Raw genomic sequence first — 25,882 nt, 5'->3', positions numbered from 1 at the left:
AGCGAGGCAGGTTTCTGCGCTGGGCTGCACAGGCAGCTGCTGCCTGCAGCCCTGCCCAGCACTTCCTCGATTCAGAGCAGGGAGGGAGGGAGAAGGCAAAGCGGCTGCCAGGGGCTGCTGCTGCTCCGGCCTCGGCCCCAGGAAAGCTCAGAGCACACGGGCTGCTGCCAGCCCACCTCTGCCCAGCAGCTTTCAGGATCCTTGTCCACTTCCTATTATCTTTCTTCCTGAGCTTCCATTACCCACCCGGGGCACCCACCATGCACTCCTCCCCCCCAGATCAGAAAGGGCTCTCTAGCAGATAAACCAACCTCCAGCTGCTCTTAAACTTGAAACGAGCAATCCTGGCCTGAAGAGGAGCAGCCATGTACAATCAAAACCCCATCAAATCACTCCTTTAAGTGAGAAAACACCCAATTTACATTTTCTTTAGTAGTGCAATACCTTCAGTTTAAAATACCCCCAACTCCTTTTAAAGGAGACAGAGACTGCTATTTAGGAGCTCTCAGGCCAGACTATTATTATTCCACGTCACCTCTCATTTCTCCCTTTAAGCTCAGTTTGTCTCATGCTAATCCCTTCTCCTATGTACCATTAATCCCTCAAGAACTATCCCTTACCACTAGACCCCTCAGAGGGCACAACCAGACCCGAACATCACCCCAGACACGGGTGGAGGGCTGAGGGGCATGATGCAGATCTCAATTGATGCAGCGGTAGCAGGCATGGTTAGCTCAGCCTGTAATTAAAATTCCAGCACTAAGTCCAAAGATAATCCATATGAAAAGTTGATTGCAAGCAATAATCTTGACCATTCTGCCAGAGCTTCCTGTTTGAGGGCAATCATGTGGCCTACTTGCCAATTAATTAATGGAAAGAGAGCAAACACTTTAAAGCAAACAGTGCAGCCTAATGAAAGAACAGAGCACTAAGGAAGCCGGTTTCCAAGCACCATACGCCAGTGCTCTGCATCTTGCTGGGGCTGTTTGAGGCACAACCAACACCTGGCAGCTCCGGGGAAGCGGATTGTTCTGCATGTCACATCAGACACTGCCCTTCCCCGCGTCGGTCCCGTCTCACTGCTGCTGCCTCAGCCTCGCCTTCACCATTCCAAGCTCCACAGCAGGGCCAAAACCCTCAAACTCTTGAGTCAGATTTTCATCCTACAGGTGACTTAACAGTACTTTTTATTTTTTCCTTTTTTTTTTTTTTTTTTTTTTTTACATTTCTTGATTTTTTTTCCTAGTGCCTCATCAGTGCCCTCCACATTAAGTCGCAACACTGTTTACAAACCCAACTCTACTCACTTTCCATTAACCAGACATCAGAACAAGTAAGCCAAGTTACCTGTGAGAGTGGTGCACGTTATCTGAGCCTTCAGGCAGAAGATCCTCCTCCAGAACTAAGTGGCCATTCTCCAGGGGTTAAGTAGTCCCAGGTGATGGTGTGACCTTGATCCTCTGAATGCTCTGGAGGCAGAGTGCTTGGTGTTCTTAATGCTCAACATAAACTACACGCCTCAGAGGTCAGGAATAAAACTTTATTGTTTTCAGATTTCTTATCTGCGTTCAAACTAATCAGTTATCTGTCAAAAGATGTTTGACAAAGAGGCCAATTGCTCTTAGCTTTCTGTAACAGAAACCAATTAGAAAGTGGCCGCAGTACAAGTTTCACTGGAATCAATCCAGGCACCACATAGATTTGTGGTAGGAAAGCAGAAAGGAGTTTGGTTTGCAAACCAAACAGAACAGTTTTCAAATTGATTTGATATAAAAGCTGAAAAGGAGAGAGACGCTTAGATTAACGTACACAGAAAGAGGTACCATGAAGCAGATCAACCAGCTGATGCCTGTGCCAGTTATCGCATGACCCTTCCTTGTCTAAAAGGAAACGGGCTTCATGGGGAAGTGAAGTCTGTCACTCAAGACCATGTTTTCCAGGAATCTGATTAATAGTCTTCCATGTTTCAGCTCTACACTTCCCCTTCTTCTAAAGTCCCCCAGCATCTAGAGGCAAATGGAATTAGCTAGAATACCAGAAATTCCCATTTTGTTTCCATGTTGCAGAAATTAAACAAGAAGTTCCTCCTCCTTCTCTTACCCCTTTCTGAGCACAGAGTTCTCTGGAAACCTGCTTTGTACTTTAAGAACTCGTAAATCAGATCAACTTGGAACAAAGCAGCAAACATTCATATGAAAATAATGGGAATTGTTAATTTCCCCCATTTATCTGACATGCACCTTGCATGGAAAATTCCCATGACAACAATCTGATCATTTAAAGCCGTTCTTCTCTTTCCAGCCCTATTAACTCCAATGCCTAAAAGTGGAGGAAATGCAAAGTCAAGACAATGGGTGCAAAATTGTTAAGGCAGCTAGAACAAACTGCTGTTTCACCTTCCAGCTACAGACCGAGTGAAAACCCAAACACTGCTGGTGGAAACTTCCAAATAATTTCTTTTAGAACAGTTTTGCCCATGTGCTGTGGGTTTTTTTCCCATTTAAATGATCACAATTATGAAATTACCCGCATTGTGAAAGTGCCTATCACCGTAGCACCTGGGCGCCTTTTTTTATAAAGCTGTCTGGCATGACAGAGAAGATCTATCACGCAAGAACCTACTGATCTCCTGTTGCTTATTCCTCATTTCAGGTTTATCTACTGACCAAAGATGAGGAAAAAAGCAACAGATGAACTCCAGAAAAAGATCATCTTGTTTTCAGGCAAGGTTTAGATCAGACAAAATTAACACCGAGAGACCCAAATTCCTGTGAAGAGCAAGTAGCTACTTCTAAAGCCACCCATGAAGCTTAGTTTCCCAGGAAAAGCCCTGTAGGAATAGGTTCTATACTGTATTTAGGTATTTAACAAACATGTATCAATAAAGAAGGATCTTATTGGCCCAGAGTACAAATTCAGGTTATACTCCACAAGTGGGGTAGCCATTAACACTGGGTAAGGTATTTACCATCCTTACCGATAAGGGCAGAGGCTTTATTTTGTCAATTCTGAATGTTACACTTTTAAAAAAATACAAACTTCTGGAAGTTGAAAGGGAAGGAGAAGTTAGCCCCCCTGGCTGCTGTCTTTGTGTAGGCAGCCCCATCATGCTGGTTTAGTTCTCCAACTACTTTTGCCTTTGTTTCACCATCACACCCAGATTTCTAGCCAAAAATACCAAATTATAGTGTCAAATAATGGGGTGGAGAGAGGAATCAAATTATACCTGTGCCCTGGTCCATGGTAAGTAGATGTGTACTGGCCCTGAACAGGCCACTGGCCACAAAGCAAGCTCCCAATTCTCCAAACAGAATGGAATTTCTCTGTGCTCCAGATTATTTTCAGCTATTTATAGTGTACGTATGTTTCTGAATAGATTGTTTGTCTTTAATACACTGGGAGAAAATGTAAGTGCACAGACATATACACAGAACACAGGGAAGAAGATGGTAAAACTTCCCTCTGTTGGTTTCAGGTGCAGGTATTTGTGTCCTAGAACCTCTTGGAGCTTTTCCTTCAATACAGAATAAAACCTCTGTTCCTCAGGGGGTCCTGGTTAACTTTTGAATCCGAAGATGCCCTTTATATATCCTGTGAGACCACTCTTGGCCTTCTGCTCCACCTTGTCCTCCAGAGGTGGGAAAGCAACATGATTAAGGGCCAGGTCAAAGAACAAGGGTTTGCACGGAATGGGCTGGAAGCCTGGAGGGAAGTGCACGAGGCTGACTTGCTTGCTGACAAGAGAAGGATCCAGACAGAAAGTTTCAAACCGTTCCGATAGTGGCTGAAAGAGACCAATGCAGAAACACAAATTACACGTGTCAAATCAAAGCTGACAAGGGTCAAACAAGCAAGGATTAAGCAGAAACTGAGACAAGCAGCTGAAGTTTCCTTGCGTGATATCTTGGCCCCCTGACAAAGCACCACTGCAAGATTTCTGGAAAACCTTCCTATGTGCAGGGAGAAAGCTAAATAAAAAAAGAAGATGCCACACTAGAAGCTGCAAACAGCTGCCTAGCTCCTGCCTAAGGAACCTCACTCTGTCAGCCACCTTCATGACTTGCAGAAGGAAAATAAGCCTAATAAAAATCTCTTAAATACAGCAGTCATGACCAAACTCCCATCAGCATGACATTCTTGAGTTGCAAGAGACACTCAGGTAACAGGTTAAAAGTAACATTTGTTAAGAACACTACTGGAATTTACCTGAGCTCTCAGCTCTTACCTTGCCATCCTTGACCTGAGATGGAGACTCAGTCTCCTGAGTATCATTTGCATCTGCAAAATTGAAGAAAAAGTGGTAAGAATAACAGGCAAGATCTTGGCATAGACTGTCTCAGGAGTCAGCTGTCCTCTAAGCTTAGCTATGAACTTTGCTTTCGGGGATATGCAAGACAGTATTTTCAGTAACATCAACTTGCTTTCTAGACTAAGAGGATCACACATGCTCATCTACAGCCAACACAGCTCTCCAGTGATGGAGAACTTCTTCACATTGTCATGAGAAATTCCTGAAAGAAGCACAGATTCTGAGTTAAGCACAAAGCAGCAGATGATGAGAAGACCCCAGCAGGGTCTGTTAAAGCAACATTAAGGCAATCAAAGGCAATCCATTACTTACCTTGGGTTTCCACTAGCAGGCACAGCAAAAACAGCAGCCTGAGAAACCACAAGTTCATCCATTCCTCCAAAGTTCCACCAACCTGGTGGACACTGACAAAGAGCAGAACAGCACTGCTCTGCCCTGTCTCAGTAGCTCCTCCCAGTTAGGCAAAACCGGGATGAGTAAGGCCAACTTGTTTCAGCAAAAAAATGAAACGCTAAACAGTGTTCTGTGCAGGTTACCACAACAGGTGCACATCCTCATGAAGTGTTTTTACATCTCTGGGCAGGGAGCAAGATGCCAAATGCCTAGTCATTGGTTGCCTAGCCACACTACACACAGTTAGAAGAAGCTAGAACTGGGAGGGAAAAGTAAGTGTTTTCCAGAGCCTACACACATCAGAGTGAAGCAGAAAAAAAACATTTGGAGCTTCAGAAATTAAATAAAAGGAATGAAATAGATGCAGGGGCATTATTCAAGAGATGTTAGAGCTCTACTATAATTGTGCAACTCACCTAATATAGCTGCTGCTTGCAAGGAGTATTTCTCTGCATTGACTTGAGTGATCAGATCCTGAACATCAGGCAGCTCCTAGGTCATTAAAGAAAATTGAGAGCCTGAAATATGCCAGTTTAAGAGTCAGGGTGAAGGTGAAACCTGACAAAGTAAGAACTAAGAAATTAAGTCCTAGTGCTGATAAGCCCTCCCAGAAGAGCAAAAGCTGCAATACAGTCCTTCAGGCATTACAGAAGTTATGTAACAAAAAACGCACATGTGAGGAAAAAGTGGTAAATTGTTATGGAGTTGTTGCAGCAAGTCTGCCTCTCCTCCAAAGCAAGTGGCCAGCTGAAGCATTTCCACATCACCAGAAAGTCTCTACTATAATGTGTGAAGAAGTCACCCTTGTACAACTCTTCTCCCTACTTAAAGATCAGCCTTGAATTGTAATGGCCTGGCATCTAATTGACAGTAAGTACTGCGACAGAGTTTCTTCATAAACTCCACATACAGGATTGGGTTCCTACCTTCAAGCTGTTCGTATAAGCTCCAGCTCCTGACTGAACTTGGCGGGCATATTTCAGCACTCTTTCGTACAAAACAAGAGCTTCGCTCCATTTCTTTACCAAGACATAGGACTGTGCAATGAAGAAACACCTGCAACAGCAAAGAGTGAATCCTTGACCTGTTTGTTACCTTTTGCCAACCCAAATGACTGACCACAGGAGACATTATTAAGCAGCACTGGCTAGTTTCCCCTTCGCATCCAGTCTTCATTTCAGGAAAGAGCAGAGGAAACAGCAAAGTTCTGTACAGCACATAGAACTTTGGAATAATAACCTCTGAAGATGTAACGTCTGCTAAAGAAAACATGGCTGTTTCTCAGTCACCTGTAAGCTTTGTACACAAGTGTCTTCAATCCAATCTCTTTTTGAAAGTTCTTGTCCTCTTCTAAGCCAGGAAGCTGTGTCAGTTCCACGAGGTTCTGTGCAAAAGAGAGTCAGAGTAACAAATGCAGGCATTGTTTTCCTCTGGAATCTGCTGGAGTAAGAGAAAGCTGCCCCTTTTAACAAGTCAACAGTACACTCCCATGAAAATAGCTTGCAGTTTTCTAATTATCAGTATGGTAACCTTGTGAAGGACAGTCATTGAAACTTGTGCAAGTTTGCCCTCAGGACAGATTTCCTGACACAAACAGGAATTAGGGGACAGAGACTCCTCAGATTTCACATGAAGGAATTATTTCATAAAGCATTTCTCTTTCCCATTTACAACCGCTTCAGCCACAGGCTCCCACAGTTAACAGAAAATTTATGAGAGAAACTGAGAAACTGCTTATGAAGAACAAGTACATTTTAAGTATTTCTAGCTGCTACTTTCTCTGGCCAGCAGAAACTAAGGCAGCTATCAGGGTGCTGCATAAAATAAGTCAGAAAAAATATTTTTAAACTCCATGAGCGTACAACCAAGGGCACCCGTTCTAGCAGCATTTTCTGTTCACAACTAAAAGGGTTCTTCTGTAGTTCATGTAGATGTTCAACATCTTCAACAAGGTAACTGTGGGTACTCAGTTGCTCTTCAGAATTCACAGGCAGTTCACCTACGCTGCTGTATTTTCTACAATATTTTGTACCAAAGTTCTCCAATCAGGATAAAGAATTAGTTTTCCCAGCATTACCTGCAAAATGATATCGTAAAGACGGATCAGGTCCTGAGGCCGTGCCGTGCGCTTGCCATCCTCTTCAGAGCGCTGCTGCTGCAGCAGTGCCTTCTGCAGAGACTTTGCCATGCTCTCATTGCGCCTGATGGCTGTTGACAGCTTGATATAAGTCAAGTAACTAAAAGGATAAAAGATAAAACACCATTAGCAGACTGTCAGAGCTACTCAGACGTTACTCTTTGTTCTGAAAAAAATTTTTCCCCCAGTCTAAGCTGATACTAGTAGGGTAAAAAACATCTGAAAGGTCAACACAGGACTAAAATGTCTTCAAAGAGGCATGAATCAGATCCTGTACAGTCACCCTTTGAGATCTGAGAGGGCCAGAACAAAACCCCCATAAAACAAAAGCAAACAAAAATAAAATCTTGACATGAGCATGAATTCTTCACACTAGTACAGGCAGCAACGTTTGCCTATTACCTGTGTAAGTACTGGATGTTGGACACCTTCCCAGAATCATTTTCCAGAGAGTGTTCCCGCTGCTTCTGCACAAATTGTGGACAAAACACCATATGATTTACTTAAAATTGGTAGATGAGGGAAGAAAACGTCAAAAACAATTCAAGGTTTGGGTAAACCACGGAAGTTATAACAGACTTCTAGGCAAAAGAATGAGGGCTTCTACATTTTTATTCACCTTCTCCAGTTCTGAAAAGAATAAAATCAAAGGCGATAGACTGTTTTGCCACTTTTTCTTATAGAAATCCCAGCCACTCTTAGTGTTAAGCAAGTTTAACAGTAACAGATCGGTCCCAAAGAAACGCTATGTTGTTGAAAGTTGAAACACTGATGCTTGCTGCTTACCTGGTCTGGTTTCAGATCTTCCCGAACAGCCTGAATGGCATCTCTACACTCACTGAGTAAAGATTCAAACAAACGTTCCTTTGTCTCCTCATTTTCTGCCTAAGAGCAAAGAGAAGTTAAGACAAGTATCTATTAGAAATGTCTGCATTTTGCATCCCATGATGCAAGAATTAACTGAGGAAATTAAACAAAGTTACTCCCAAATTATGGCTTTAAGATCCACGAATAGCTAGAACTCCAATCCGTATTTGTCTGTAATATGTTCTAGGGGGCAAACTGCCAGAAATTGTAGGGAACAAGGTCAGTGCTGAGAATTTAGCAGCACTGAAGGCCTAGCACACCCAGCTCTGATCGCCTCATCCCTGCCACAGCCACCTTCTCTGCAAGTCCCTCCCCTTCCAGGATGGCACCCCCACTGCTCCAAGAACAGCTGAGGCTGGACTGCACTGTGGGAAAGGCCCAGCAACAGACGGAGAGCTGAGCATTACTGAACTGGCAAACTACCAATGCAGACTGTTCTTGTTATGCTGATTTAACTTCTCATGTGGTAAGAACATGTAGATGATTATCTTTTCCACACTCCCACTCCAGTAATGCTCACAGTGGCAATAATTTGCTTGTTTGAAACATTTTTAAAAGTAACCCTGTATTTTAGTAGCAGGAGTGACTGAGTGCTTTTCTGCTGTCACCACAAGTTTTGTTAAAAAATTAAGTAGCTTTTGGCCTTCTGCCCCAAACCCAAAATTTGAAAACAAGTTGAAGCCTGATCTGTGCCTAATGGACTGGCATATCATGTTCCCAAAGAAACAATGCACCCAAACCCAAATTCAACTTCCATTCAGGTGACTGAGAAGGTAACCAGATGGGGATCACAAGACTCTTACTGATTCAGTACGAGAAACTGTCCAGAAACAAACCTCAACCTTAGCAATCGGAAGACAAATTAAAGTGTATCAGCACTGTGTTATACCACTTCCCTGTCCTATAACAGCATAAGATGAACTGTGCTGCAACAAATCTGCAATTGTCCAAATGAAAAAAAAAAAAAAACTGTCTAAAAACATGCTTCCTTGTTTATCTTGCATAGAGCTCTAAGCCTCCACCTCTCCTCAAGTTTTCAAACCCATTAAGGAATGTTATTTTTACTCTCTCACAAAGCCTCAGGTATCTTGACCTGAGATGAAGGTGGCTTTTCTGGGTTTGGGTTTTTTTTGTTGTTTTGTTGGATTTTTTATTTTTTTTTTTTAAGATTTGCTGCAAGAATTTTTAAGGTGGGTCTAACTACTGAGAATAACCAGAGACAAGTCTGACAGCATTCTCAACCTCACCCAGAGGAGCACAGCAATTTTACTGTATGCACAAAAATGAAAACAGACATAGCTAGATCATCAGTCAAGTACAAACAGGGAAAGGGCTGGGCTGTGCAGTGAAACAAAGGCTTTCCTTTCTAAGCAAAAACTCTTAAGGTTAAGCTGATTCTATGCATAAATACACACATGTTCCGATTTTGGAGATATCAGATCATGAATCTGAGATACAAGTGCTATGGCTGGTGGTTCAAGTGTCCTGATAGAACAGCACAGGTTCATCTTAAAGGGATCAAGGGAACTGATCCCACTGAACCCAATTCTGAAAGTCTAGGAGTGCTCACTTCTAATTTTTCTTTTCTTCTAAAACATTGTATACCATCTCTGAAAGTTACTAACCCCCATTTTTGCTACAGTCCTAGTTACCAGAGATGACCACAGAATCCTTGAGGCAATACCAGACAGGAGCAAACTTGTTGCTCTGCCCTTTGGCCTTCTCACTTCTACCTGGTTAGAGTCAATGGCCCCCTGAAGTTGTGCGTTCAGGTCTGCAAAAGGGCTGACACAAGTAGTTTTAAACTTGGATATGTATTTCAGTTTGACTTATTTGTTATGTTTCTCCTGTTACCAATAAGATGCTGAAAGCAATGGTGTAACTGCGCTGAGAATCAGTTTTTCACAAAACACACATTTGTGTTTGCTTCTAAAACCCTGAAGAGCACTACTGTTATGTCAGGGTTTCAACTTAGTGAAGACTAGCAGAAAGGTGCCAAGGATCCCAGGCACCACAACTCATTTAGCTGAAGCTGGACTGCCCATCACAGCTGACGCAGCAGCTGCAGAACTGCTTTCAAAAGGCCAAGTTTTAGTCCTCTGGGAATGTAAATACTGCTGCTGCGTGCTCAGCTCTCACCATTACTAGTTGTGATCTGGCACCACAAAACTCCTCTGTTTAGTCAGAGCTTCCAAGGAACATAAAGATGAAAACAAATTCAGATCACTGTTCTGCCTCAGCTTTATGGAACAAAGAGGGCAACTAAACTAAAAAAGGTCCAACTGCCAGCCTGGCAGGATGGAAATTAAATGAGAGAACATTGAACTCTAAGCTGCACTTCCACCTGCTGGCCATACTAATGTACTCCCTATAAAAAAATAAATTCAGCAACATACAATTCATAACGTTATAACCAGACTGGCTAACACAAATGTTTCGTAGTCAGCCATATCCTCCTTATCCTGTTCACACTATCTTCTTAGCACTATCTCCTGCTCTTACCCACTTGCCTTTGTAGGGTTTTCATTTTATCATTTAAATTTCTATTTATCATCATTATTCTGCTGACGATAAGTAGTTATTGATACGCCAAAAAGCTCATTGTTAGCGACAACAGTTGTTACTAAAGATCCTTTTGCTGCCTTTTCGAACAGCGAGGGTGCTGTACGGAGCCACTGGGAAGCAGAATACTCCATGTGGGCACCTTTTCCAAGAAAAAAGCCTCATGTGGAAAACTTGGCTGTAATACTAAAGACAGTGATAGTACGTGCTACAGCAAGTGTTTCAGAACTGTTACATTTGAAATTGATTTACATCCTGACATTTAGTAATCCTCCCCCTGCTTTAGAGGATTTGCCTAAGTCAAGAAGGGAGTTCTGGAAATCTCATAGCACCTGCTTTACCTGGCAAATTGCTTTGTGTTGCTTTTTCTTTTGATTGCTCTGAAGTTGGAGCATTTGAGCAAGACACTCAAAAAAATTAGAACTAATTCAAAAACAATTACTCTTAAAATTGTAACCTTCATTTCCAAGTGACTTACAAATAATAATGGTTATCACTGTGCCACGGAAAGGTAGCACTTCTGGGCAGCACAGAGTGTTCAAAAGGGCAGTAATACTCTGAACAGATCTCCCACACTACCACTTAGACTACAGGAGTTATCCCCAACTGACACTTCAGCTTGGGTTATAGTCAATATTCCCACTATTGCTTTTAGTCTTCCAACCCCAAGTTTGAGGAAAAGATTCTTCAAAATATTTCAGTCCAGGTATCACATATTATCCTTCACACTGAAGGGAAGATGACAGAACCCTGGCACTGGAGATGGCTTCTGACTTACCTGAACAATCGCTGCTTCGTTGTCGGCCAGTCCCAGCAAGAAGATCCTCACTTTGTCTATCTTCACTGGAACAGTTCTTCCTCTCCACTCCACCTCACTCATCGTGGCTGCCTGTTTTGCTCGAGTTTGGGTAATCAGTGCCTGTAGAGAACAGACCAAACTTACAGGCTTGAACTTTAAGATATCCAAACCCAAACCTTTCAAATTCACATTACACTCGACTATTTTGAAATCAAAGGATATTTTAGGGAAGTGGTTTCCCACAGAACCCAGGCTTGCTTGCTCTCTTCTGATACGTTTTGGCTCTTGAATGGTGTGCTGGAGAAGTACTTATGTTCAGCAGAGTGTTAATGAATGTTTCAACTTGAAGCATGCAAATAGGTTACCTCCAGTTTTTCTGCAAGAAGACCTTCAGTGCCACCAGACCTCAGCCTCATCTGCATCAACTCATTCATAGCAGACTGGTCACCTGAGAGAGTGAACACCTCAAGATCACATGTGCATCTGAGTTCACAAATTATTTTAATATCGAAAAGCTAATCTAGATTTTATACTGGCAATCTGGGGACAAAGGGCATAAATTTGCAATTTCATTCTGACTTCATAAGCAAACTACTGCAAATCAGTGTTTTGTCTTTTTACACAAAACCACATACACTGTTGCAAAGTGAGTATTTCTCCACTGCTAAACTGACTCAGAATGTGTGCAGAACTTGCCCAAAATATTATGGACTCACTGCAGTGTCTCTTGGACAGTATTTAACTATCAAGTCAATATCCCTTTCCTATGAACAAGCCCTCCTCTTTACTGAAGATTAGGTACCCGCCCTTTCCTTACCAATATTATAGGCACAGTAGCGAATGTTGGGTGAGATCTCTTCCACACGCTGGTTATACAGTACAGCTTGTTCTTCTGTGAAAGCATTGGCCAGTTTTTCATATATGGTCCTACAGCAAAAAATAACTATTAACACTGCAGTATGTGTCATTTCGTGAGATGCTATCTTAAGAGAAGTGTTTGTGTCTCTACCCTGGAAGATGCTATTTCTTCAGTAGTACCTCCCAGTTAAGTGCATAATTAACTAAACAACTCACAGAGCTGCAGTACATACCGTACGCAAATAAGTGTATCAACTTATGTCCTGGTTTTGGCTGAGATAGAGATAATTTTCCTTCTTAGTAGCTAGTGCTGTTTTGGATTCAGTATGGGATTTGGGATGAGAGGAATGTTGATAATACACTGATGTTTCTAGTCACTGCTAAGAAATCAAGGACTTTTCAACCTCCCATGTCCCGCCGATGTGCAGGTGCACAAGAAGCTTGGAGGGAGCACAGCCAGAGCAACAGACCCAACCGTGCCAATGAAATATTCCATATCTATAATGTCATGCTCAGTCTATAGATGAAGGTTGTCTGGGAAGCTGTCTCACTCCTTGAGGACTGCAGTTTCAGGACTTGCCCTGCTCTGGGATCACTAGCCAGGAATGGGCTGGGCATCAGTCAGCAAGTGGTGAGCCATCCACTGTGCACCACTTGTTTGTATATTCTATTATCATCATTATTAAATATTGTAATTTAATTTCAATTATTAAATTGTTTCTATCTCAACCTATGAATCTCCACACCTTGACCCCTCCAGTTCTCTCCCCATCCCCTGGGGCAGGGGAACGCTGAGCGAGCGGCTGCGTGGTGTTTGGCTTCTGGCCAGGTTAAATCACAACAACTTACTTACTAGACTGATCCAATGCTATTTACTAAATAAAGTTGGTGCAATTGGGGAACTCACTTGCATTTGTTGAAAGCCTCCATTGCTGCCTTCCACTCCTGGTGCTCAAAACGAAGCATTCCTGTGAGGTAAGCCATGTATGCCTGCAGACAGCACAAGGGCAAGTTAACTTCCCCAAAACTGACAGCCTAATTTGTACAACCTTTAGTATGAAGGCTGCTGCAACGCCTACAAGAAGTGATTAAGCTTTGCCCTTTTCATTTGCTCTTCCCACAGAAGACAACTGATTTGGATTATGGGTTACTAGCTACCTACCTTTTTTTCTTTTAACTGACATTGCTACATTTCCAAGGAGATAACAAGCAAGAAACATCTTTGCTTTCATGCAGTCAACATGGCGCACTGATGTCACAATTTTTATTTTTTTTTCCAGGAGTAAGCTACACAATGGCCGTTTCAATTAACTGAATACTACCATAGCTGCCCGTTCAAAGAGGCTGGTGTCACAACACAGTTGTTTTCTGTGTTGCAGGAACCGAAGCCACAAGTCTTGTGTTCTAAGCAGCTATTTTAGGGCATTTAACAAATAGGCAAATCAACAGATAAGCACACTTTCTTAGGCTGTCTTGCCTCATCTTAGTCTCTCTCAGTTCTTTTTACCTTTATTAAATGTAATGCTCTTCAAAGAAAGAACAATCCTTTAATACACTTAACTTCTAAACACCAGGTCCTCATCTTGACTGGTGCCACTGGTCATTTCTACAATTCCAACAACTGCATTAACAGTATGTCCAAGCTATCCAAAGGGAGACATTTTCCAGTTGTAGACTCAGTCAATTTTGATTATCTACTGCTAGATGAGAATAATCTCTTCACCTAAAATCCAAAGGTTTTTTGTTCAGCTTTTGCTGTAACAGAAGATCAAAGCATCAGTGGTTACCTGAGCTTCCAACTTTGTTTTGGCATCTACACGGTTACTTTCACAGAGTCGCTCCAGCTCCTCAGCATGTTTCACAGCTTTGCGCAGACGAGACAGCAGGTGAAATCGTTTGCGAGGCTCTGTGTTTGCTTCCTGTTTCAGCTGCATGGCATAACTCCAGGCTCTCTCTGCATCCATCAGAATCAACAGCAAATACCTATGGGGCAGAGGAAGACTAATGAAGAAGGAATGACATTCAAACAATTATTACCACATCACCACTAGTCCTTTGCCATATGATCTGCAAAGTTTGGTTAAGTTAAGCTTGGTTAACAAGGGGTAGATGCTTTTATTTTTTAACACTCTAAGCACACAAAGTTTTATTATTCCTGTTTTCTACTGTATTTCTCACTACATAATTGTAATTATCCAACTGAGGAAGGGAATTTGGTATCATTCTGTAGCACCAAAGACATTGCGAAGACAAGGGGTTTATCATTATAGGTTGCTCTTCAAACTGGCTCAGTTTGGGTAAATATGTCTGTTTTCCCACCAGCTAATGATATAAATGCATCGGGCTTCTTAACAATACAGGTGAAAACAGCATCACGTTTTCTTTTCCCCACAAGAAAAGACAAGACAGCACACATTTCAAGTGTTTCTAAAAGATAAGAAATGAGCCCAAAATCCTGGCTCTTCTCCACATATTCTATCAGACAAGCATTCTGTCAAATTTTGAAAATCTAAGTAAAACTTGCAATACAATATGGATTATGTCGCCAACCACAACCCTGCTGGCTATACCACTTACGTCATCAGCATTCACACGACTACCTTGCGACACATCTGAATAAGAATTTCTGGTTTAATATCAAAGTAATTCACCGATTATGGAAAGAACCCATTCTGGCAACTATGAAGGAAGAGAAGGAACTGGCTGTTGCCACTCCCCCTTCTCTCACTTGTTCACATGATGAAGCAGGATCTGAGCAGTGCCTCTTCCCCCTGCACTGCAGCCTGACTTTCTTCTTTTATTCGTATCTACAACACACATCTCTGAAAAGAAACATTTCTGAGTATATTGTACAAAACACTTTTCCACCACAACCACATGAAAATAAATTACCTAAATGAAAGAAACTATGCACTAATATACTCAACACTCGATTCCATCCAGTGACCGTACCTGTTGTCTGAGAGAATCTCTTCAGTTACTTTCTTCCCGGTGAACTTGTGCCTGTTTCCCATCTTGAAGTTGAGAGTTTTTCGGAGTCGCCTTAGCCTACGGGAGCAATAACCCCTAAAGAAAAGACAATCACAGTCAGTTTGGCCAAAGAACAACTTTGTTTCTGTTTACTGCTCCCTTCAACCAGAAAAAAAGGACTAAAGGCTGTGACAGGCAACATTTTAATGACCAAGAACTCCATATATGGTAAGAGGTAATTCATAACTACTTCTAAACCAGTGGTTAACAGAACAGATGAAAGATAAGAATACACATAATAATTCCTGATCTTGAAAAATCAGAATTATGTTCTCTGCACTAATTGCTTTATGTATATTTATTGAACAATCAGTTCTGGAAGAGTACAGTATCAGTGAGGTGCTAACAAACAAGCTCTTAAAGGACAGTGGAGAAACAAGAGCCAGACAATATCCTTCCAAAGAGAACAGCCACAGCACATTACATCTAATGAAAAAAGTGTACACTGCTTCACGTGAAGCAACTTGTCAAGGGGTATTTACTTTGGCAGATCGTCCCTGTTGCCTGCTACAGTAGGTTTATATTTTAAATAGAGTAAGTCACCAAGACATCCACAGTGTTTACTAACCTGTACCTCTGGAAGTCTCCGTGTCGTAAACCATGCTGCTGCTGAGACTCCTTCACAATCTGAAGGACTGTGATTTGCGTTAAGGCAGATTGACAGTACAATCTGTTACCAGTTCTTCGTTCTACCCCAAAACAACAGAAGGGAATTCTACACGTTCCAGTAAGTAAATGCACTCTGAACAGAGGGGCACCCAAAAACCTCCTAAAAACACACAACTGAGAGAACTGATGGTCCTAAAAGGCCTCACTGACTGCACTGTTTACTTCAGAGCTTTATGAGTGTCATCAAGGCCAGGACTAAGACATACCACAAGCACCACCTCTTACAGATAACAACAAGAGAGTCTCTGTTACTAGAGCTCGTTTCAGGATAATAAGCTATGCCAACACATGCATCTAGGCTAATATAACTGACTGCCCTAGCTACACTACACCGTCTCCCCAGTCACACTTGTGACACAATTTTGTTGGCAAAACTGAAATAAGAGAGCAGCCTTCCTGCTTTAAACATCCCATCTCTCAGGAAAAGAGCAGAAGTACACTGAGCAGAATCACTGCTGCCCTCCTGACACAGTTTCCACAAACAAACTGCTTTCTGAATAGAGAAATTAATAAAAAGAGCTTTTGGGAAGTATTCAGGGGGCTTATTTTCTACTCAGTTTTTCAACACGCTTCTAGTCTTACTGCATGTTACTATAACAATTACTCCATGACAAAACCCACTGTCCTGTGACCTGCGATAGCATCACTCCATGATTTCCATCCAGCCTCTGCATTCCTTAGCATATTTGCTGATTTCTGTGAATCCTGTACTTACTTTATTCACTTAGTTACACTATCAAATAAAATCATGCTGTATTCTAGTAAATCTGCTGATATTATTAATTCAGTTTACAAGGCAGATTATTATGTGAAATAAAATCACCATCATAAACAAGAAATCTCTGTGCTGTATGTAGTTATATCCCAAAATTTCCCTTTTAAGTTTTAACCACGAAGCCTTAAACCCACAAAACCGAAACCAGACTATACAATGACCCCATTAAAAGAAACACTATTCCTACAGATGGAGACACTACCAGACTTTTAAAATTTAAAACAGTAGATGTCTATCAAAGTGTTTTCTTGGAATTACACCTAAAATAAATTCTCTTTAAGTATTAAAAATCTGCATCAGCAGTTATTGCACTGAATTAGTTTGCATTTGTTGAACAAACAAGTCAAACTACAATGTCTCAATAACACTCCTCATCTTTGCTGTCAACCAGATTTTTTTTCAGACTGCCTTTTACCAGTGCAGTTACTCACTGAATTCATACCCCCTACGCTATTTACTTTTTCACCGACTTAGGTATTCCTAACGTTACCAGAGAAATTACTACGTCTGCATCTTACTCAACAGTTGCTAACTTTACAACACCTGACATATGCCAAATGGAAAACTGCGACCTTATTTCACTTGGGTTTTCCTCTTACCCAGAAGATAAAACTCAGCTCTATCACAGCTGTGTAGCTAGACTAGTTTCACGTGAAAGTTTCACATACAAAAATGCCACAAGCTTTACATACCACATCAGATTTTGGAAGTGCTAAATCTGGAGGAGCCTGTTTGCCATCTCAGCATACCTGTTAAGATTTATTTTATCCACTATTGCCTGCTTCAAGCATTAATATTACCACCAGATTACTGACAGCCTCCTCTTAACTAAAGCACGCAGCCTAGCACAGAGCTCTGCTCTGAAGGCTGATGACAGCTGTCACGCGTTTCGGAAGATGTTGCAAAGGTAAAGCATAAATGCACAATCCAGACGTGCAAAGCTGACTCCCCCGATTCATCCAAACTAAACCCTCACCGCCAGGGACCGCGCGGGTCAGCCCAGCCGCACCGACACGCCCCCAGCACCTCCGGGACCCCGACCCCGCGGCTCCCGCCCGAGGCACGGGGCAGCGCGGCCTGGGCGGACCCGCCGCCCTCAGCGCCGCCTCTGCGCGGGGACAGCGGAGCGTCCGCCGCCCCGCCCGGCCCTCTCCCGCGGGGACGCGGAGTCGGCCATGCCCGCCCGCCCGGGGCCTGCGAGCCCCCGCGCTCCACCACAGCGGCCGCCACGGGGCCGGGCCTGCCACGTCCCCTCGGCACCACCGCCAGGACGCAGGATGCTCTCCAGGCCCAGGCTGTCGCCGAGGCTGCCGGCCTGCGGCCCCGCCGGCCGCTCGTTCTCCTTGTTCTCCTCCGCGCCACCACCTCCGCCACCTCCTCCTCCGCTGCTGCTGCCGCCTCCCGCCCCGCCACGGCCGCCACCGGCGCCCTGCCGCTCCGCCGCCATCTTGTGCCCGGGCCGCCGCCGCGCTGCATCATGGGCCGGGGGCGGAGAGGCGGGCACCGAGGCCATGGCGAGCGCGAGCGCGGCCGCCGCGGGGGCAGACGGGATACGGGAGGACCCCGCGGGGGGGGGGGCGGGGCGGGGCGGGGCTGGCTCCCGGGGGTGAGCGTCCGGGAGTCGGGGGCTCACGCAGGATTTGGATGCATCTCCCACCCCCGGTTGGATCGGGCCCTCCTGCCCTTGCCCCCCTCATCCACACCGGGGCTAACCACCCCACCCCCCTCGGCCCCCAGCCCCCTCTCTGCCCCAGGACTGATGCCCAGGGTCACCCCCCAGCCCTGGGATCAGCCTCCCCCAGCCCTGTTCCCCTCAGTCACCTCAGGGCCGACCCCCCACGCCCCAAATCGGCCCCCAGGATCAGCTTCTTCCCTTGCCCACCTGGGGCTGACCCCCCCAAGGCCTCCTCGTATCTCTCCTGAACCCCTGGCTAAAGGGCTGGCTCTGCCCTGCTCAGCACCAGCCAGGCTGACGCAACTTAGTGAAACCGTGTCCTTCCTAGTAAAATAAGCATGGTTTGAGGGTGTAGGTTTGGAAACTAATGAAAAGCTGTTCTGCAGGGCTGCCTCTCACCTCCGACAGCTGGCTGAACTGATCGAAGAAGGCTTGAGCAGATGGCAGCACCTTCATTAACCAAAGCATCTCAGGAAAGAACTAAGGGTGTGTTCGTGGCTGCAGGCTCAGCTGCAGCCCTGGGAAGCCAGGAGTCCGCAAACCTGGACAGTGCCTGAGCTGAGATGGCTCATGCCAGGCTGCTGGGGGCAAAGGCAGACATACACACCCTGGTCCTCAAAGAGCCCAAGGTGCCTCTTGCTGGGAGTAGGGACTTGTTGGGCACCGTAGACCTGGTCCCAGCAAGGCAATGCTGTACCTGGCTGGTGCAGGACTGTCCATGCTGCTGCAGCAGTGCCAGGGGAGTTTCTCCTTCCCTTAGCACCTTCCTAGGACACCTTAGAGCGTGCTGGTCTGGGCAGCCCTTTAGGAGAGTGGGTTTAAACTCCTCCAGGCCAAGCACTAGCCAAAATCTCCCACCTCCAGCCACAGCACCTGTAGGGCAGCAGGGAGCACCTTTACCCCCATCTGACTGTATGCCTGGTAAAAGAAGAGACCTTCTGTTGGTATTTAAAAGCCCCAAACACACCCAAATCCAGGAGTGCTTCCCTACAGCTATTTAAAGATATAAACCTGATGGAAGCAGTTAAAACCAGGTCCTCTCGCACAAAGGGTTTACATTTTGAACGAAGCTGAGAGATACCTCTTTAGGGACAAACACCACATCATCTTCTGAATACTTACTGTTCTAAATACTTATGCAAACATGGCCATTTTAACACTGAGCATTACATGCTGCTCCGATAGCTGTTCCCACTGGGCTCACCCCCCCAGACCTGCCTCTGCCAGACAAGGGCTTTACCCACCTTTGGGACCAGCGAGGCTGGCTCCAGTTTGCTGCTGCTATGCTACAGCAAGCAGCAATTTTTGCTGCTCTCCCCTTCAGAGGGCTCAGCTATGACCTCTTATTTATGATTTCAGAGCTCTCTTTCCCTATTGTGGACATGAAAGCTCAAAGGGGAAAAAGAAAACCCAAGTCCTCAAGCTGCAGCTTTGCGCTGCAAATCTTTTAAGCTGTTTCTGTCTGCTCTGGGTTTCCACCACATCTCCCAGGGATACATTCTCTATCTAAACCAAACTGTGTTTCAGGATGATGCTTGAACCAAGCAGAGACATGTCAACTGAAGCATGTTTTACAAACAACAGTCCTCTCTAATGGTCACGGTAGTTCAGACAGACTTGGGTTAGGTTGGTACAGCAGCACACGTGCTCAGATGCCCAATGCAAATACGTGCATGTTGCACACCAAGGGACCCACTCCAATGGCAGAACAGCTGTCAGGTTTATCACAGCCATATTTCTGCCATGCCACAGTCCCCAAATACTGGCACAAAGCTTTTCTGCTCCTCTGGAGTCTGTAAGTGGGAGGATAAAACTGTCAGCTGCTGGCTCGGTGCATGGATTCCTGCTGCAGAGCTGGGTCTGCTCTTCCCCAACGGCAGAGAGAGGACAACAGAAACCTGCGGCACCACATCGAGCAGAGCCTTGGTTGAGAGCCTTGCAGTGAGGTGGTGAGTCTGAGCTGCCTTTGGTGTTGCAGGGAGAGCCACAGAGAATAAATCCACTGAGGGTTACAGACTCACACCATGCATGGACCATCCCTGTGCCACCAGTCCCTGCAAGCCTGGGAGGGTTGGTAGCTTTACAGTGTGCCTTTTCCTTTTGCTTTCAGCCACCCTTGGAGGCCAGATCCTCAGCCTGCCGCACCCCTGCCCAAATAACCCATCTATATCTCAGGCCAGGAATTTATTTTAGTTTCTGGATGGGGGATCCTGCTACTGATCTTTGTGTACAGTGTTGTGGGTTACAAGTTGCAGTGGCGTTTGGGAAGAAACTGGGTGTCTTCTCTCATCTTTTTTAGTAGTCTCACCGCAGCGTGAGGGTAGACCTGGCCTCTCTGTGAGCTGACTGCAAGGGGGTCAAGGGAAACCAAAGACACCACCAGTGTCAATAGACCCAAATACCAGTGCCCTGCTGTGGGTATTTGAGGGCACAGGGACCTGGGGCAGTTCCCACAGGGTGAAAGCTCCCTGGGGCTGGGCTTTCCCCAGGAGCTGGCCCTGCAGACTCCATGGTCATGGCTGGGGATGCGGCACAGCCCTTGTCGAGGGCAGGAGTGACTCCCCGGGGGCGTGTGGCCAGTCTGGGACCAGGAGAGGAAGGCAGAGCTGCGCTGCTGTGTCTCAGCACCTCCCTATGCCTTGCGGGGTGGCCGGCTTTGCTCCGTATGGCTCTTGACTGCCTGCTTTTCTCTGTGAGATAACATCAGGAGCAGAGCATCCCCACACCAAAGTGGTGTCTTCGCTTCCCCACGTACCTCATCTGCATACCTGAACGGGAGCTGCTTTTGTGGGGCTTCTCCTGGGCTGCTGAGGGTGAAAAGGGCTCTGTATCCTGTGGTGGCAATGTCACAGGGCTGTGACTGTCCCCGGACATCCCAGCACTGCCAGATCTGAATGTCCATTAAGACAACTGAGAAGCTGTGGAGTGGGTTAGTTATAGGAATAATTGATACATTCAATATGTCTATCTTCACAGGAACAAAGCAAAGCAGCCTGGGGACCAGATGAAGTGTCCTCGGAGAGCTGATTGCCCAGGCAGTCCCGAGACTTACATCTGTGAAGGCTCTGAAGAACAAAACAGGCAATTTTGCAGGCAGGAAAAGACGACAGATGTGAAAAAGATTTTTCACTGCAGTGAATTATCCTGATCCCTCACCCTGGGGGAGAAATAAAGATTTTCCTGCAAACGTGAGCTCACCTCTGGGGTGTTTTGGTGCAAGGATTTACCTGTGTACTGGACACTTTGGACACATTCACGGCCCGAGAGGACCCCCCTACTCCTAAAACAACAACCCTGCAGCCCCTGGGTTAGACGAGCCCTCTCCTAGGGACCGCTGCAGGGAGGAGCAATAAGGAAAACCACCCGGACACCCCACTTGGGGTGTCCAGCTCCCTTTGGGGTGCCCCGCCCGGCTACCCCAGCCCCTTCCCGGAGGGTCGCGGCACCGAAGGACATTTTACCCCGCCGGATTTACACACACACAACTGCCCTCGGAGCAAACCGGCCCCAGCCCGAGCCCCTCTTCCCGGGGTTGGGGGGTGTTTCCTGCGGCCGTCGCCGGTATTTATCTCCGCGGGGAGCGGGGATGGGGCAGGCTCCCCTCCCCGGGGCCGCGGCGGAGTGGGCTCGGGGTGCGATGCGCTGGGCCGAGCGGGAGCCGCCGCCCCGGAGCCCCCCCCCGCTCCGCCGGTAGGAGGGAGAGCGCCGAGCCACGCCGCCGGAGCCGCACCGAGCGGCCGCGGGCTGCCAGCCGACCCGGAGGAGGTGAAGGGCGCCCGGCTCCCTTACATCCCCCCCCCGCAGCCCCGGAGCATCCCGCGGGGCTCCCGGGGCATCCCCCCCTGCGCGCCCCGTGTAACCCCGGCCGATCTCCCTGCACCCCGACGGGTCCCCCTGCACACTCTCCGTGCACCCCCTTTTTCATTACCGGTACGCTCCTGCTGCACTCTCTGTGCACCCCGTTTTTCTTTACATCCTTGCTGTGCTCCCCACTGCGCTCTCTGTGTACCCCCTTTCCCTTTTGCATCCCTGCTGCGCTCCCCACTGACCTTTCCGTGCACCCCTTTTCCCGTGCAATCCCTGGTATACCCCCCGTGACACTCTCCGTGCACCACCTTCCCCGTGCATCCCTGCCGTGCTCTCCGTGCCCCCCCGGTGCCCTCTCCACGCGCGCTCCCCCCGTCCATCCCCGCTGCGTGCTCCGTGTGCTCTCGGCCATGAACGGCTCGGCGGCGGCGGGCTCTGAGGGGGGCTGGCAGCCCGAGTCGGTGATCATCCCACTGGTGTACCTCGTCATCTTCCTCGTGGGCACGGTGGGCAACTGCCTGGTCCTAGCCGTGCTGCTGCGCAACGGGCAGGTGAAGAACACCACCAACCTCTTCATCCTCAACCTGGGGGTGGCTGACCTCTGCTTCATCCTCTTCTGCGTCCCCTTCCAAGCCACCATCTACACCCTGGAGGGCTGGGTGTTTGGGTCCTTCATGTGCAAGGCCGTCCACTTCTTCATCTACCTCACCATGTACGCCAGCAGCTTCACCCTGGCCACCGTCTCCCTTGACAGGTAGGAAAGAGGATGGGGGGGCTCCCTGGACCCTGAGGCTCCCTCTTCTCTGGATCCCTTGGAGCCAAGCCCTGATCCCTGTGACCTCCTGGGGGAATCCAGGAGCATTTCCCAGGTCCTGTGTACAAGGAAATGCACTGCCAGGGATGGGGTCCAGCAGAGAGGGGTGGATTAGGATCCCTGTCCTCAGTGTCCCGCTAGGGGAAGCTTTCAGACTCCAAAGCTGTAGGACTGGGGTCTATCTGCAGGCTCCATCAGCTGAAGGGAGGATAAAAAAAAACAGGAACAAAGCTCAGTCCCTGCACAGCCCTGGCTCTTCCCAGGAGACCCTACCCTCCCAACAGCCCACAGCAAAGCAAGCAAACCTCCAGGAGGAGAAGGCACAGGGATGTTTCAGTTGGGACACTGCTTTTCCCATCCTCCTCTTTTATTAGCAAAAAATCCCTTTCTATCCTAGTGCTGTCCCTTGTCCCAGTGACTGTCCCAGGGTGGGTTTTAGCCAGGAAGCTCTGTAAAAGGCAGCTCGTTGCTCCTGCCTGTGTTTTACCCCCATGCTGGCTCAGCCCCCGCAGCAAGCGAGAGGCAGGGAGCTCTTGGTGCTGCTCCACTCAGTGCCCAAAACATGTGAGATGGGATGTGGAAAGTCCCCATGAAAGGCCCCTGCAAAGAGCTGCAGCAGGATGTGTCCTGCCATCCCAGCACAGCGCCACACTGGCTGCTGGGACAGCCCCCACAAGCCCCCAGGAGCTAAAGCAGAGCAAGGGTCTGCCTCTCCTCCCGCATCCCACAGAGCTGGGAGGAGTGGAGGTGTCGAGCAAGCAGGAGCTTACACAAGCCCCCACATCTGGATGTAATTAAGGAATCAGCTAATTGCAGAACTGAAAATGGGTGACATGCTTTTGCATGTGCCAGGCTGGCTCTGAGGAAGGATTTCTGTGCAGAAGGGGCTGTTGGGCGTTGGAATGGGCTGCCCAGGGCAGGGGGGGAGTCCCCATCCCTGGAGGGGTTGAAGAGTCAGGCTGACCCAGTGCTGAGGGATCTGGTGGAGTTGGGAACGGTCAGAGTGGGGTTAATGGTTAGACTGGAGGAGCTTCAGGGTCTTTTCCATCTGAGATGACTCTGTGATTCTGTGGTGTGAGGAACATGGGGTGTGTGGATCCTGGGGACTTGCCCCTGCCTTCATATCCTCACCACTGCTATTGCTTGTGCCAGACAGACTGATGATCAAGTGAGGCTCTGCTGGATTAGGGAGAAGGACAGAAAGGACCATCTCCATCTTCCAGGCACTGCTGGGAGTAGAAAGGGTGACAGGACAGGGTTGGGGGAGATCTTCCTCACCCCACTGTGCTGCACAGGGACCCCGAGAAGCACCAGGGAAGCAGTTGTGTGACTAATTGCCCTGGAAAGCTCAAATCCATCACTTCTGCCCTTTCTCCAATCTGCTTCTGGACTGCAGTCATGTCCCCCTCCCTTTCCTGTGCAGGTATTTGGCCATACGATACCCTCTGCACTCGAGGGAGCTGAGGACACCCAGAAATGCCCTCACAGCCATCTGCTTCATCTGGGGGCTTTCCTTCATCTTCTCAAGCCCTTACCTCAGCTACTACCAGGAGTTCCAGCTGGCCAACCTGACTGTCTGCCACCCCATCTGGGAGATCTCCCAGCGCAAGGTCATGGACATCTGCACCTTCATCTTCAGCTACATCATCCCAGTGCTGATCCTGAGCCTCACTTACGTGCGGACTATTCACTACCTGTGGAGGTCTGTGGACCCTCTCCAAGACATGTCAGAATCCAAGAAGGCCAAGCGGAAGGTCACCAGGATGATCATCATTGTAGCTGTCCTGTTCTGCCTCTGTTGGCTGCCCCATCACCTGGTCATCCTCTGCGTCTGGTTCGGGTACTTCCCCCTCAATCACTCTACGTATGTGCTCCGCATCCTCTCGCATCTCATCTCCTATGCCAACTCCTGCGTTAACCCTATCGTCTATGCTCTGGTCTCCAAACACTTCCGCAAGGGTTTCAAGAAGATCTTCATCTGCCTCTTGCACAAGAAGGCAGCCAACAAGGTGCACGTGGCCCAGGTGAACACCGTCAGCACGCTTGAGGCAGAGCTCAGCGAGGTGACCCGCATCAGCGAGGCCCTGCCCGGCTGCTCCTCTGTGCGCTGCAGGGTCCCAGCCCCGCCCTGGGGGGAGGCAGAGCTGGTGGGACATCAGCAGAAAGCAGATGGCTCCTTCATCACCTTCAATGTCACCTAGCAGAGCTTCTTTCCATCCCATGGCTTTGCAGTCTCCAGCAGCATCACACGCCTGGGGATGGGCTACTTTTTGGGTTGAAATGCATCAAAACATACCCTTTTTCATTCAAATGCACCCAGATATTGTAACTGTTAAAAGCAATGCTGCTGACTGCAGACTCAGCCAAGCAAGCGACCAAGGATCCAAAGGCAGAATTTGCTTCCACCAAGCACGTGCTGACAACAGAGAGATCAAAACCCAAAATCAACTCTCCTGTGTAATCACCTGTTCCTCTGTCACAGACGGACTTACACCCTGTTGCCTCCATACCTGGATCCTATTGAAAGCTCTGCTCCCTCCAACTAATGCAGCGTCTGGCTGGAGTTAATGGGGTGAATTTTTAGGGACATTTGGGAAGTTCTGGTTCATTTGCGTCCTGGTTCAGGAGCTGTGTCCCAGGGCAGCGTTGGCCACAGCCACATGGGCACAAACCCGGCTCAGGTAGGAAAATCCAGAAGTATAGAAATCATTGGACAAACCTTCCTGGCACAGCCAGGTTGGGAAAACATCCCTTTCACATCTCCTTGGGGCCTGTGGCTCAGGGAAAGCTTTCCCCAAGATGGAGCACAGCTGGAAGCAGCATCCATAGCAAGACAAGCCCTTAGCTGAAGTACAGGACTGCTGAGGGCACAGGGCACCTGATCGTGGCTCATCCCTGACACTTTGGTGTGCATGAGGCTCTGCAGAGCGTCCAGAGGTCACCAGGGACTGGTGGGGAGGGAGGCTTTTTGCTGGGGAGCGCAGTCGTGGCCCCATGGGAGAGGTTGTGCTGCTAGAGGAAGCAGAGCGGGACATCAGCAGGTCAGCGCCGGGGGAGAATTTTAATGCTTTCAGGTAGCTTGGGCATTGCTCAGCGTCTCAGCCCGGGTGAAGCGCAAAGCAGAGCACTGGCACTGCTTTTCTGCGGCCACAGTGTGTGGCTGGACCCACATCAGGGTCTGTGCAAG

At 47.4% G+C, this 25,882-nt stretch overlaps 2 protein-coding genes across 4 annotated transcripts; one reads left to right on the top strand and one right to left on the bottom strand.

Moving 5' to 3' along the window:
- Nucleotides 1–1,526: 1,526 nt before the first annotated feature.
- SRP68 (signal recognition particle 68) lies at nt 1,527–17,861 on the bottom strand. Of its 3 annotated transcripts, XM_074922055.1 has the most exons (17): nt 17,813–17,846; nt 17,681–17,764; nt 15,524–15,590; nt 14,878–14,991; nt 13,713–13,908; nt 12,833–12,915; nt 11,885–11,994; nt 11,433–11,515; nt 11,047–11,187; nt 7,626–7,724; nt 7,242–7,306; nt 6,780–6,939; nt 5,992–6,086; nt 5,629–5,758; nt 5,119–5,194; nt 4,226–4,278; nt 1,527–3,784 (listed from the first exon to the last, which is right to left on the bottom strand). In XM_074922055.1, the coding sequence occupies exons 1-17, from the start codon at nt 17,844–17,846 to the stop codon at nt 3,557–3,559; spliced, it is 1,818 nt and encodes a 605-aa protein (XP_074778156.1). In that variant the 3' UTR covers nt 1,527–3,556. The 3 variants fall into 3 exon arrangements, with proteins under 3 accessions (XP_074778156.1, XP_074778155.1, XP_074778157.1); XM_074922054.1 differs by having other exon boundaries at nt 17,681–17,861; XM_074922056.1 differs by lacking the exon at nt 14,878–14,991 and having other exon boundaries at nt 17,681–17,861.
- A 4,162-nt stretch (nt 17,862–22,023) lies between these two features.
- Nucleotides 22,024–24,896, top strand: GALR2 (galanin receptor 2). The gene is made up of 3 exons (XM_074922178.1): nt 22,024–22,082; nt 22,136–22,635; nt 24,119–24,896. The coding sequence occupies exons 2-3, from the start codon at nt 22,292–22,294 to the stop codon at nt 24,894–24,896; spliced, it is 1,122 nt and encodes a 373-aa protein (XP_074778279.1). The 5' UTR covers nt 22,024–22,082; nt 22,136–22,291.
- The last annotated feature ends 986 nt before the right edge of the window (nt 24,897–25,882 follow it).

Source organism: Athene noctua, chromosome 18 (genome assembly GCF_965140245.1).
Source record: "Athene noctua chromosome 18, bAthNoc1.hap1.1, whole genome shotgun sequence".
Classification (NCBI taxonomy): domain Eukaryota; kingdom Metazoa; phylum Chordata; class Aves; order Strigiformes; family Strigidae; genus Athene; species Athene noctua.
This window is presented reverse-complemented; position numbering and strand designations above follow the sequence as displayed.

Bases quoted from the DNA above. Each gene is read 5' to 3' on its own strand.
- GALR2 (XM_074922178.1), top strand. From the start codon at position 22,292: ATGAACGGCTCGGCGGCGGCGGGCTCTGAGGGGGGCTGGCAGCCCGAG. The intron at 22,636-24,118 runs GTAGGAAAGAGG...TTTCCTGTGCAG, and splicing joins GCCACCGTCTCCCTTGACAG to GTATTTGGCCATACGATACC.
- SRP68 (XM_074922054.1), bottom strand. From the start codon at position 17,846: ATGGCGGCGGAGCGGCAGGGCGCCGGTGGCGGCCGTGGCGGGGCGGGA. The intron at 6,940-7,241 runs GTAATAGGCAAA...TTATCCTTTTAG, and splicing joins AACATCCAGTACTTACACAG to TTACTTGACTTATATCAAGC. The intron at 6,087-6,779 runs GTAATGCTGGGA...TCTTTTGCACAG, and splicing joins TTTACGATATCATTTTGCAG to AACCTCGTGGAACTGACACA.